The sequence below is a fragment of the Bombus impatiens genome, unplaced genomic scaffold (assembly GCF_000188095.3).
Source record: "Bombus impatiens unplaced genomic scaffold, BIMP_2.2 scf_0259, whole genome shotgun sequence".
Classification (NCBI taxonomy): domain Eukaryota; kingdom Metazoa; phylum Arthropoda; class Insecta; order Hymenoptera; family Apidae; genus Bombus; species Bombus impatiens.
The window spans coordinates 277315-289180 of record NT_176678.1 but is presented as its reverse complement, the minus strand read 5'-3'; the positions used below and the strand labels follow the sequence as shown (position 1 = coordinate 289180).

The 11866-nt window shown below is 32.8% G+C and overlaps 1 protein-coding gene across 1 annotated transcript; it reads right to left on the bottom strand.

Moving 5' to 3' along the window:
• Positions 1-11768, bottom strand: LOC100749759. Its single transcript, XM_012384404.3, has 14 exons — positions 11560-11768; positions 10244-10401; positions 10091-10165; positions 9876-9945; positions 9421-9758; positions 9112-9342; positions 8828-8985; positions 8182-8698; positions 7676-7911; positions 5931-7581; positions 2040-5858; positions 1670-1798; positions 1397-1527; positions 1-1186 (listed from the first exon to the last, which is right to left on the bottom strand). The coding sequence occupies exons 2-14, from the start codon at positions 10358-10360 to the stop codon at positions 1168-1170; spliced, it is 7491 nt and encodes a 2496-aa protein (XP_012239827.1). The 5' UTR covers positions 10361-10401; positions 11560-11768; the 3' UTR covers positions 1-1167.
• Between the last annotated feature and the right edge of the window lie 98 nt (positions 11769-11866).

Sequence of the window (11866 nt, the reverse complement as noted above, 5' to 3'; positions counted from 1 at the left end):
TAGTAATGATAATAATAATTTATTCGAATAATGTCCAACTCTGTATTAAGAGTCAAATTACAATATGTACGTTTGAAACGTGGTATTTAAGCATTTTTACACGTATATTAAGAAATATGAAAATGACAGTCTCTGCGGAAAAGCCAAAAGTATCAATTTGTCACATACATATTTTATATGTTAACCGATGCAAGTATCGCAAATATTAATGTCCAATTTCCATTAAATAAACTGATAATGACTAATATTTAATTATTTGAATAAATAATTATCAAAGTATTGTTTGTAGTGCCAATAAATATTTGTCTATGTAAATAAGTATTTTAATACTATGGAGAATAATATCACTACATTAGCGTTTTTCACGACAGCATAAATATTCATATAAAATTTTTGTATACTTTTCTTCTTTCCATAAAATTTTAACTGTACAAGTTCTAATATTTATTGATTTCAACAATATATTGCAAACTTTAGTAGAAACTTGGGTAATGTCCTTTCTTAATATGTTTCATAAGTAATTTTTTTAAAACATATGTAAATAATAACAGAGTGTAAAATTTATGATATGATGTAAAGAAAAGAAAATAAATATTTGATGATTTAGATTGTCAATTGCAATTGTATTCATTAAAAACATATATAACTCATGAAAGACGTGAATAAAAATTCACTCTATTTGCATTTTATTCACACTTGTTGTTGATTAATTTATAAATTTTAGTGCTTAGATATATACAGAAAACGAATTAGTTTCGCAATTAAGTATTCAAATAAATGTGAATTCCAAAAAATTTTGTAGATATCGAAAGGCGTAGTATTTTTAAAAATTAAATATAAGTAGAATTAAATATTATGTGAAGGATGGATCTTCCGTAGAGACAATTGAATTCCCTGATGAAGCGAAGGGTATTGTTTATATAAATAAATGGTATTCTTAGAAGTTAACTGATCAATCAATCAATCAATCAAGCAATCAATCAATCAATCAATCAACCAATCGATCAATCAATGAATTAATTACGTATTTACAGACAATACAACATACATCGCATCATCGAAGAGCAGATTAGCTCTTTGAAAAGCTCACTCACCACTCATCGAGCACGACGATCATCTGAACTATAAAACCGAAGGGAATTGAACGGACACCTAGCCGACTCGTGATCAACTCCACAAAATTTTTCTATAACAGATAAATTTTAATTTGTTTATGTTACAAACGATCACAATTCTTTTCATAAATAATGCAAAAATAATCTACCTTTATTTTAATTAACAAGGATAGATAGTAAATAATTATGATGTAGGATAAAATTCTTAAATGTAGAAGTAGTAAAATATTCTTTAAGCCTGAAAATACAGCTTTTTTAAAAATTGGATTGTGTTTACTTACGCTGGTTTAGAGGCCTTCACGGAGGAACTCTCAGTACTTTTCTTTTTGCTACTTCTGCATTTTCTGACGTAGGCTTCTATTAAGTGGGCTATTTTTTTTGGATTGATTTCTCCTGTTTTATTATGACATATCTACCAAAACAATAAAATGAAAGCTAGGCAAATATTATAAAATTGCTTAAACACTAATAGATCGAGTTCTGATAGATAGTATTTCTTTTCTGACGTTTCCTGTTGTAACTTTTATTTAAAGGAAAAATATATATACACCTACCTTAGGTACTGCTTTCCGCATAATATCCTTGTACTCTTCTTTTGTTACGTGCTTTTTTGTGTAATGTGGTTTCAAAACTAATTTCACTTCTTCAACTACTCGTTCTTGACGATTTAATTTTTTTAGGAACTACAAAATAATTAAACGTAATATCATTAAAAAATATATATGGTAAACAGGTTATTTAATAACCTTTAAAGAAATTAAGGGCTTATAATATTTAATTATAAAATATTTCAGAGAAATTTATTTTCAAATGTGATGCTCTAAATTGTTTTTCAATGTTTCTCCAATATTTTGACAAATATTTATATTTATTTTTGCTTAAATATTAGAAGTAAGGAGAACCCAAAAGAAAAAAAATCCAAACCTTATCCTTGACTTGCATTTCAACTGCAGAACTTGGAAGATCATCCAATATTTGGAGCTGGTTTTCATCCATTCTAACACCAACTTTCGGATTTGTGGACTTCTTCTTATCTTTTTGAGGTTTTTTGCTTCTACTTGATTTACTGGTTGTTTTTGTGGTCGGTAAAGCACCAAAAAGGGCATCGAAGGCATCCTTTTTTTCGGTGGATTTTGCCGTTTTTGAATTGCTAGTTTTCGTAGGTTGAGATCCAACGGGTCCTGCTCCACTTCCTGTTCCAGCAGCGGGTGAATTGTTATAATTCGTAGGACTCGGTGGATCGAAGATTCCATCGCTAAGTGTCGACCCAGGCGAATAAGGGGAAGACATATCCACATTGTCCGCTGTTTCCGTGCCGGTATCGTTTCCATTTTGTCCGTTGGTTTTTGTTTGTCCGGATTTTGAGCTTCTTGAGGATTTGCCTGAATTCGTAAAAACCGAAGGTGCCTGCGAACGATCGCCAGGTCGTTGTTTTTGCTGATTACTCGGTGAAATTCGATTCGACTGTAACAAGTTACGTTGATTACTATTCGAATTTGACGCATTAAATACTCCACTTCTCTGTACTGCTGCAGCTACTGTAGCTAGTACAGGATTCATCACCGCGAAAGGATTACTCTGGTTTTGCACATTTTGTTGGCTCTGCTGTACCTCTAAATTCCCGGTTGAGACTGCAGTGTCCTTATTGTTTTCATTATCGTTAACGTCATCCCTTTGCGGAGAAGCTCTCTTGATCGTAACCATAGAAATGATCTTAGGTTTCTCCAGTTGCTTTTCTTGACTCTGCCTCTCCTGATTTTGCAGATTTTCCTCTTCAAGGATATTACTATCCGCAGAATCGTGTTTCCTCGGTGACCTTCTTCTTTCATCGCCGGAATTCGCCTCTTGACTAACATCGGGTGTTGGCGATCTTGATTTCGTTGGATCAAATGGATCATATGCATCTGGACTAGTTGGTGGTGATGTTGGAGGTTCTGGAGGAGTATTTGGTCCAATTTTTAATCTCAATTCTAGCTCCTCCTGCGCTCTCATTTCTAATTCTTCTTCGACCCTTTCATCCATTTCCTCCTCTTCTTCCTCATCTAAAAGCGGATTCAACATTGACGGTCGCAAGTTACTGCTCTGCTTATTTATTGAGAATTTGATTTGCGGCTCTGGAGGTGTTTTTGGACCCTGAGAAATAAATTGTTCTCGTGGTGGAGAATTTTGAGATGGTTGACATTGATCCGGCATAATTTGTTGAATTTGCTTATCGTCATCGTCACTAAGAACTATCACGTCTCTAGGAGATGGAGTCTGCTCCCGGAATGGAGACTGATCCAGATCAATTACTGCAACTGGCTTCTTTGTAGCGGCTATTTCAGCTGCTTTTGATTTTTTCTTTTTATCCTTCTTAGGCTTTGGAGATTTAGAACGCTTATCCTTCGACTTTTCTTTTTTCGATCGTTTCGGCGGATCAGTTTGAAGTGATTCCCTACGGCGTCGTTTTAGGGGAGGAATTAGAGGAATTGTTTCTGGAAGTTCGGGGACTACTGCTTGATCGTTTTCGTTATCCTTATTAAAACACACACTAACCAAAATATTATCTCCACTGGCGAAAACCTCTTTCGACGGTGGAGGAGTCCTGTTCCTTTTCCCCTTTCTTTTCTTTTCGTCTTTAGCCTTTTTGCTTTCCTTTTTACGTTCTTTCTTTTTCTTCTTAATAGCTTCCTTGTTTGTTAAAATTACAGTTAGATGTTTTGGCGGAACTGACACATTATCTAACATTGGGGACCATTCTCTAGAAGTAATTGGTTCTTGTTGTACATGCTGTGGTGTTTTTGATCTAGATCTCGACCAAGATGGTGTCCATTGTGCACTCCAAGACTCTCTTTCTTCTCTTTCCCTAGAAAACTCTTGTTCCACAATTTTGTCAACTTGTTCCCAATTCCTAGAACAAGATCTTCCTTTTGATCTTGATCTACTTTGTGCTTTTCTCTTTGAATGTTTCCTTTCTCTAGATTTCGACGACTTTCTAGGTGACTTTGAACGAGACTTCTTTCTGTTTCTTGATCGACTTCGAGATTTGTACTTTTTCTTGTCTTTACGCCTATCGCGAGATCTAGATAAAGATCTTCTGGATCTTGATATAGATCTTCTTTGTCTAGATCTTGACAAAGACCTTCTTGATCTAGAGACCGATCTTCTAGATCTTCTTCTTGATAAGGATCTCCGTTTTCGAGAAACAGATCTCGATCGCCGTTTCCGAGAAACAGATCTCGATCTCCTTCTAGAAAGAGATCGTTTTCTTGAAGAAGATCTTCTTCTAGAAGTTGATCTTCTCTTCGGCGATTTACGTCTTCCACGCGAAAGAGATCTCCGTCTGGAAAGAGATTTGGAATAAGATCTACGATCTCTGGACCACGACCTTTGTAATCTAGTTCTGGATCTGCTTCTGGAGCGAAGCTTGGAATATGACCTAGAACGTTTGGATGAACTACAACTCCTAGACCTACTTCTTTGTCTCGATTTTTCTCTAATATCTCTTCCATACTCATCTTTCCTAGGTCTTGAAGGTCTTTCTGCAACTATTTTCCTAACATCATATCTGGGTAATTCCTTCCTTTTTTCTTTTTTCTTCACCACTTCTTTCTTTTTCTTCAGCTTTTCTCTTTCCTTCGATTTTGATCTTTTTTCTTTGTCTCTATAGGACCTCTCTTTCGTACTTTTTGAAAGTTTCTTCCATGCTACTTGATTTTCTGAAGCAATATTTTCTTTATTTTTTTCTGTTTCTTTGCTCTTCTCTTTCTTTTCTTTTTTCTTTTGCTTCTTTTCATCTTCCTTTTCTTTTTCAGCCTTATCGCCTTCTTTCATGGTCTTTTCTTCGATAATTTCACCATCTTCCATTTCTTTCTCCTTTCGTAAACTCAACAAGGTTAACTCATCTTCGAAATTCATAGCTTCGTCCGTCTCCGATATAGCTTCTGTACCTAAGACATTGTAATCTACTGGAGTCCTACAGCTATCTAAATCGTCAGGTTTATCTTTTGTTGGTGTGATTGGTTCTAATCCACTTTCAATAGGGGGTAACTGTTCAGAAGAAGATTTTGATTCCTTCAAGGGAAGTTCATCTTTGCAAGGAGTATAAGCTCCATCTGATTCCCATGTGTTCTTATCAACATCTTCATCAATTATATCCTTTTTGCTCGTTTTCTCTTTTTCTATGGGGAATCTTTCTTCCTCTTCTTCCTCCTCCTCCTCTTCTTCGTCGTCATCATCATCGTCATCCTCCTCATCATCATCATCGTCATCATCTTCTTCTTCTTTATCAATATGTCTTTGTTTTTTATCATCCTTTTCACTTCTATAATCTTCAGGGTCCTTAACTTTTATTGCATCGTGTTCTTCTCCAATTCTTGAATCTTCTTTTAAATTTTCATCTTCAACATCGGTTTTTAATGTCTTATGAAGCGAAGTGAACGTTTCACTTTCTTCTTCCGACAGACACTCGTTGCTTATTTCATTCTCTACTTTTTTTGGAGACAACTCGGTTACATTTGGTGAAATAGCTACATTTGAATCTTTCTCTATTGCGTCATCTTTAGGTGATTCTATTAATTCTTTCTCCTTTTCGTCTTCATCTGCGTCCTTTTCTTTTAAATCCATAGGATTCGCAGGTGTCAAAAGTTCTTCTGAATCTTCCTGTTTATCTTCTTTCAATTGAACTTCCTCTTCATATTTGTTTTTAGCAATTCTTTTCCGTTCTTCTTCGCGGTCAACAGAAGTCTCTTCTTCTTTTGCAGGCTGCAAAAGTAATGTTTATAAAAATAATTGCACATGTAAAATATAATATATTGCATTATAACTACTACTTACCTCAGCTTCTTTTTTCTTTTCATTGTTAGTTTCCTTTTCTTCCTCTTGCAGTCCTAACAATCTATTATTAATCTTCAATTTACTACCAATCTTGAACGTAATCTTTCCTCGGCTATCGTGAGAAATCTTTTTTGGTGGAATTTTACTTAAAGTTTGCCTTTCTTTTCTCAATGCTTCAACATATGGGTCTGATGGTTCTGGAATATCAGCTAGATCACAAGCTTGAACATCGCCAACAATGACATCATCATCATCGGGAATCGAAGGAGGGAGAGGAGGTGGTTCTAGTGGCCCTATTTGTTGAGATAATTGTTGTTCAGTATGCCGTGCTACATCGATCGTTTGAGAGGAATAAATGGAGAAGTTTGGACAATCGGCTTGAGAATCTTCTTCGTCCTCGTCATCATAAGCTGATAAACGAATAGATGTATCCGAGGTGTCTGTCTGTGCCATATTTTTCACACTGTGTTCTTCTTTCTTCTCTTCCGTAATTTCTTCGTTTTTCTTTGTTTCACTATCGCTATCACTATCTACAGAGAAGGGGTCATACTTATCATTCTTTGGAGTATCTTCTTTTTGGCTATCATCAATAACTAGTTCTTGATCACTATCTTTATCGCTCTTAGAATTTTCTTCAAAGTCCAAAAGTCCTGATGGAGGTTCTGGTGGAGGTAACAGAGCCATTGAACCATTTTGTTGATCTTGAAGTTCTCCATCAGATTTTGTTTCAATATCGCAATAAATATCGCAATCTTCCTCTTGTCTAACAGAGACATTTTCAATATCTTGTGGTTGTTGGTCTATAGTATCGGTTCTCGGAGTGTCTTCTGGTAAATTTGGTGGCATATTATTTTGAGGACGTTCAACAGGAGCTTGTGGTGACCGAGGGCGATTGAACCTCTCAGGAAAAGAATGATGCTCAGAAAATCCTTCAGCAAAATTAAATTGTGGTCTACCTGAAGGCATGAAGCGGAATCTTTCATTTCTAAAGTGTTGAGGATTTCGATTTCTAAATGGAGGATTACCTCCGAACATTGGAGGTCCGCAATGTTCAAAATTTGGATTATAAAACGCAGGTGGTCCGAAATCTCTTCCAAAATTACCTCCACTTCCTCCATAACTATGTCTTCCACTCCCACTTAAAGAATCTCTTCCATAGTTTTGCCCACCATGACTATGCCTTGTATTATCCCTGTAACCACCCCTAAAATTTCCTCTATTTCCTCCTCCACAAGGATTATTATACATTGGAGCCTGCATAATCGATTCTGGATTGATTGTAGACACATCTAACGGAACATCAGATCTAGAAATATCTAGTGGAGCATCAACTCCAGAAACTGTATCTTCTACAACAGATTCTGTTTCTGCGGTTTTAGATAACCCTTTTTCTTCTAATTTTTCTTTCTTCAAGTCACTCAGCTCCTTTTTTTTCTCTATTAAGAGAAGCCCATTAGCTTTCAAAGTCACATTACTATTTTTTGAATGCCATATCTCTTGGTCGTTCATTATACTACTTAGAAGGTCATGTTGAGGTTGTTGTGGAATAACAACGTTTTTTAAACGCAAGTGCCTTCGAGAGGAAATTACAGAATGTCTTTGAACAGTTATAGTGGGACCAATAGTCGCATGATAATCTTCCATATCCGATCTATAAACGAAAATATTAAAAACTTAGTTAATTTCATTATATTATTCAATAATATTATTTTAATATCCAGATTCATATATACTTATATATTTACCCCGGAGGACTATAATCCAAATTAAGACGATCTCCGAAAAGACTAATTCTTGAGATTCCAGAATTATGTCGGGAAATGTTTAATGTGGATCTTTCTTGTATAATTGGTCGATTTTTAACAGTAGGTATTAAAATGGGAATAAATGGCTTACAAATACCCAGAGAATTTGCAAGTCTTCTTTTGCTAGTAGTTAAAGTAGTGGCTACAGTTCTAGCGCGACGTCTACGATTTTTTCTCTATAAAAAAGTAAATATTCTTATTTTTAATTATTTTCTTAAATATCTTTGTCCTCGTCTTTTCTTTGTTCCATTATTTTTCCATTTTTCATAATTTGGATATTATACAATTAACATGACTAAATATTTTGTAGAAAAGATGTTTTATTAAAAAAAAAAAATACGCATATACCAGAGAAACAGATTAATTAATTATACACATACTCGTACATATTACTCGTACATACACTTATATATAACTATGACTTTCAGAAAGCAATATTAAAATACCTTTCTTCTTTTTGTTTTTCTTCTTTTTGATCCAACTGCAGCCACTTTGACATATGCTACAATCTCTTCCTCTTCCCCATTTTCATTACGTTCTGTAATTTTAACTTCTTTTAAAAGAGTTCCTCTAGAAACATTTTTAGATCTTCCAGACTTTCTTGAATTATTTCTTGTTCCACTTTTTCGCGAACTACCTCCAGATCGTTGATTATTACTATCTTTTCTTCTAGTTTTATTACCCGAATTTTCGGAATTATTTTTGTCATTGATTCTTCTTCGAGATTTCCTGGAAATACTTTCATCACTGGAGTCGCTGGAACTACTTCTATATTTTCGTGATTTTCCAGAATGTTTATTCGAACAGTTACGATCTCTAGAACCTAAAGAGCTGGAGGCATTGCTTGAAGATCGACTTTGACTTTTATCTCCATAGGATTCCAAACCAGATGAAGTAGAAGGTTGATTTGGATCAAATGTCAATTGACGAGTTAATAGCGTATTATCATCCAGTCTATTTCTTCTGTAAATACGGATTTCGCGTTTATTAAAAATTTAAAAATCTTTGTACTTTAATTTTCATAAAAATTTATTGATGATAAATTTTATTAATGAAACTCAAATTATACGTATTTTTTATCTTATCATATACCTTCGAATAGTAGCTCTAACACGTTCTGTATGTCTAGTGCGAGGTATAATCCTTGGATAATAATCTTGTGGTACATTGGTACGAATTCTTCCATAAGTAACACCAAGTCTGCGAGCTTCGTCCACTAGATCTATGATTTCCTCCACATCAATTTTCACCTAAGAATAAATAATGTAACATTTTGTTTAATCTTTCAATGGTCATATATTATTGGTAGTAATAATGTTCAATCATTTCAGATAGAATTACTGATACATATATGAATATGAATATAAACAGCTTACAGTTTCTGTATTGGTTTGATTATTCTGGGAACACTCTGGACAAAACCATTCCTCTATAGGTACTTCATCTAATGGAGGCGTCAAGCATTCTAAATGGTAACCACGATCACAACCATCGCAAAGAAGCATACGATCTTCTCTATTACTTTGATGGCATACTTCACAAAATGTAAGATCATCCAATTTCTCTTCTTCGCTGGAAGCAACTTCTACCGGGATGCATCTTATAATCTAGGAGAAAACATAAAACTAGAAATTAATTTTTATTCTTTAAACGATAATTATTATTTTTATTTTCATAATACATACTTGACCACCTAGCTTATCTCGAACATTAATTATCGTGAAAGTTTGTCGATCCACTGGACAAGTATTTATATTTTTACTCCACTCAATTAAGCATTCTAAACAAAAACAATGTTCACAGGAAGAAGGACTGCCTAATTCCTGTCTTTTAAAAGGAAGTAGACAAATTGGACACTTTTCTACTTGATCATCATTATTATCAGTATCTGTATCTGATACAATTTTTGCAGGTTTTTTAGCTTTTGGTTTTCCAAGAACTTTTCGCCTGACAGGAGACTTTCTTTCTAATTCTGATGAGCTGCTCCAGTCTGATTGCCATTCTGAAATTTCACTACTGTCTCCTAAGAAATAAATTTGATGGATATTATTTATAATATCATGAAATCAATAAATTTAGCTGTATAAAAGAATAAACATTAATAATTAAGACTTTAATCCCTAAGTATCTTTAGACTAACCAAATTCCTTGTATTTACTAGTATTCGAACTGCTGCTCTCATAATTGGACTCATTCTCTGAAACGACTCTCTGAAAATAAATTCGGTACATTTTTTTATAATGTATCATATAATTGTGAGATATGGTAATTGAATAATTCATTTAATAAAAATTTATGAAGCATAAAAATCTTCAAAACGGTTGTCAAAAATGTGTTTTATATTTGAGAACTTACATGGTTTTGTGTTCGAATAGGTCTTACTTGATCATCACTATCTTCATCACTAGTTTCACCTTCACTAATGAATTTCTATAAACATGATATTAAAAGAAATATTCAATTGGATTGAAATATTATGTTTATTAATTAAGTGTCAATTTTACATACAGAAGTCTTTTTCCTTCTACGAGATTGCACTATAGATTCATCACTATCTTCACTATCAAGTTTGACAAGTTTTTTCCGCTTGCCAGATTGAGGAGTTTGATTACTGTCACTAGACATTTTAAATTCTTTGTAAAATCATATCCGCCTTGTCACATATCCTATATATAATTCACAACATTAGAAAATATTAATAACATTAAGTAATGCTTTATAATATTCATCGTGTTAAAAATTTATCACAATATTTAACCTATTTCGGCATGTAATATTTGAAATTTATATTTTTTATATAATTGTATTTTTTTATATACGTTTCATTGATTCAATATATTACTTTATACCTTCTATTAATTACCTCATACTTTTATTATTCTATATTTTTGATAAATTTAAATATTAAGAATATAACAATCTATAAATGTAAAAGAACATTTTTAATATAAACTGAAAAATATGTTAAATTATCAAAATAATATTTATTTAATAAGATTTGAGAATAAATAGACAAAGGTAACTGTTTTAGATTATATTCGTACTATATATCAACAAGATCATAAGATACTATAAAGTTACATGGAAAAAAGAGTTAACAAAAATAAAAATCAAGTTAATGAATACAACCTAATATGAAGATTATTAGAAGATATAAACTTAAGAAGAAAATATAAAGCAAATATTGTAATAATTACAGAAAGAAGAAAAATTGGCAACAAACAGAATGTCCATATAAATACATCTGTTAAAATTTATTATTTTTTAAGCGAGTCATAAATTGAATAAAATTTAGTTAATGTAAATAATATAAATATGGTGCTAAGACTGAAATGAATAAAAACGGGATAAAAAATTAGTTTTATATTTAGATGTAAATGAGACAAAGATCAACGTTATAACTAAATGTGTACACATTTAATGCACAATGCCATATTTATTCCAGAGATATTACACATATATTGTATCTTATAGAATAAATTGTAAACCGGTTTTTTGGCTAACAATTAAAATGATATAGCCAGAGGAAATTTCAAAATATTTAATTTACATGCCTATCCAAAACTCGTCGAGGTACTTTGTGAGTCACTGTATATAACCACATTAACACATCACTAAATTCTTTTCATTGGAAAAAAGTTACTCAAATAAAATATTTTTTTCTCTGGCATACTTTGCAAATGATTTTTCTTAATCGATCGTCATTTCGATATGATTATAAAAAATTTTAATAATAAATTTACAACATTTTCGATGAAATTGTGCTAAGAATAAGGGTCGAGGATCGAACAATTCGAGGAAGAACCTAAAAAATGTCAATTTACCTTCGAAATTCTGACGATTCCGATTTTGCACTGTATCAAGAGGATCTAATATCGATCATACATCATTAATGATTTAATTATTGGCTGATTCGATGTTGTCTTCGATGCAGTTTTACAAATGTTGACAGAGGGTACGCTTAAAGTTGAGAAACTGCCGACATTTTGGCTGCCGACGCCGTTCGCGACGTTGCGCTATTTTCTCACTGTTTGTCTAATTCATCGAGAAACTACATATTTCATAATTATTTATACAAAATAAATTATATTTTGTTTTAAGAGAGATATATATATTTATAATGTCTAGCTA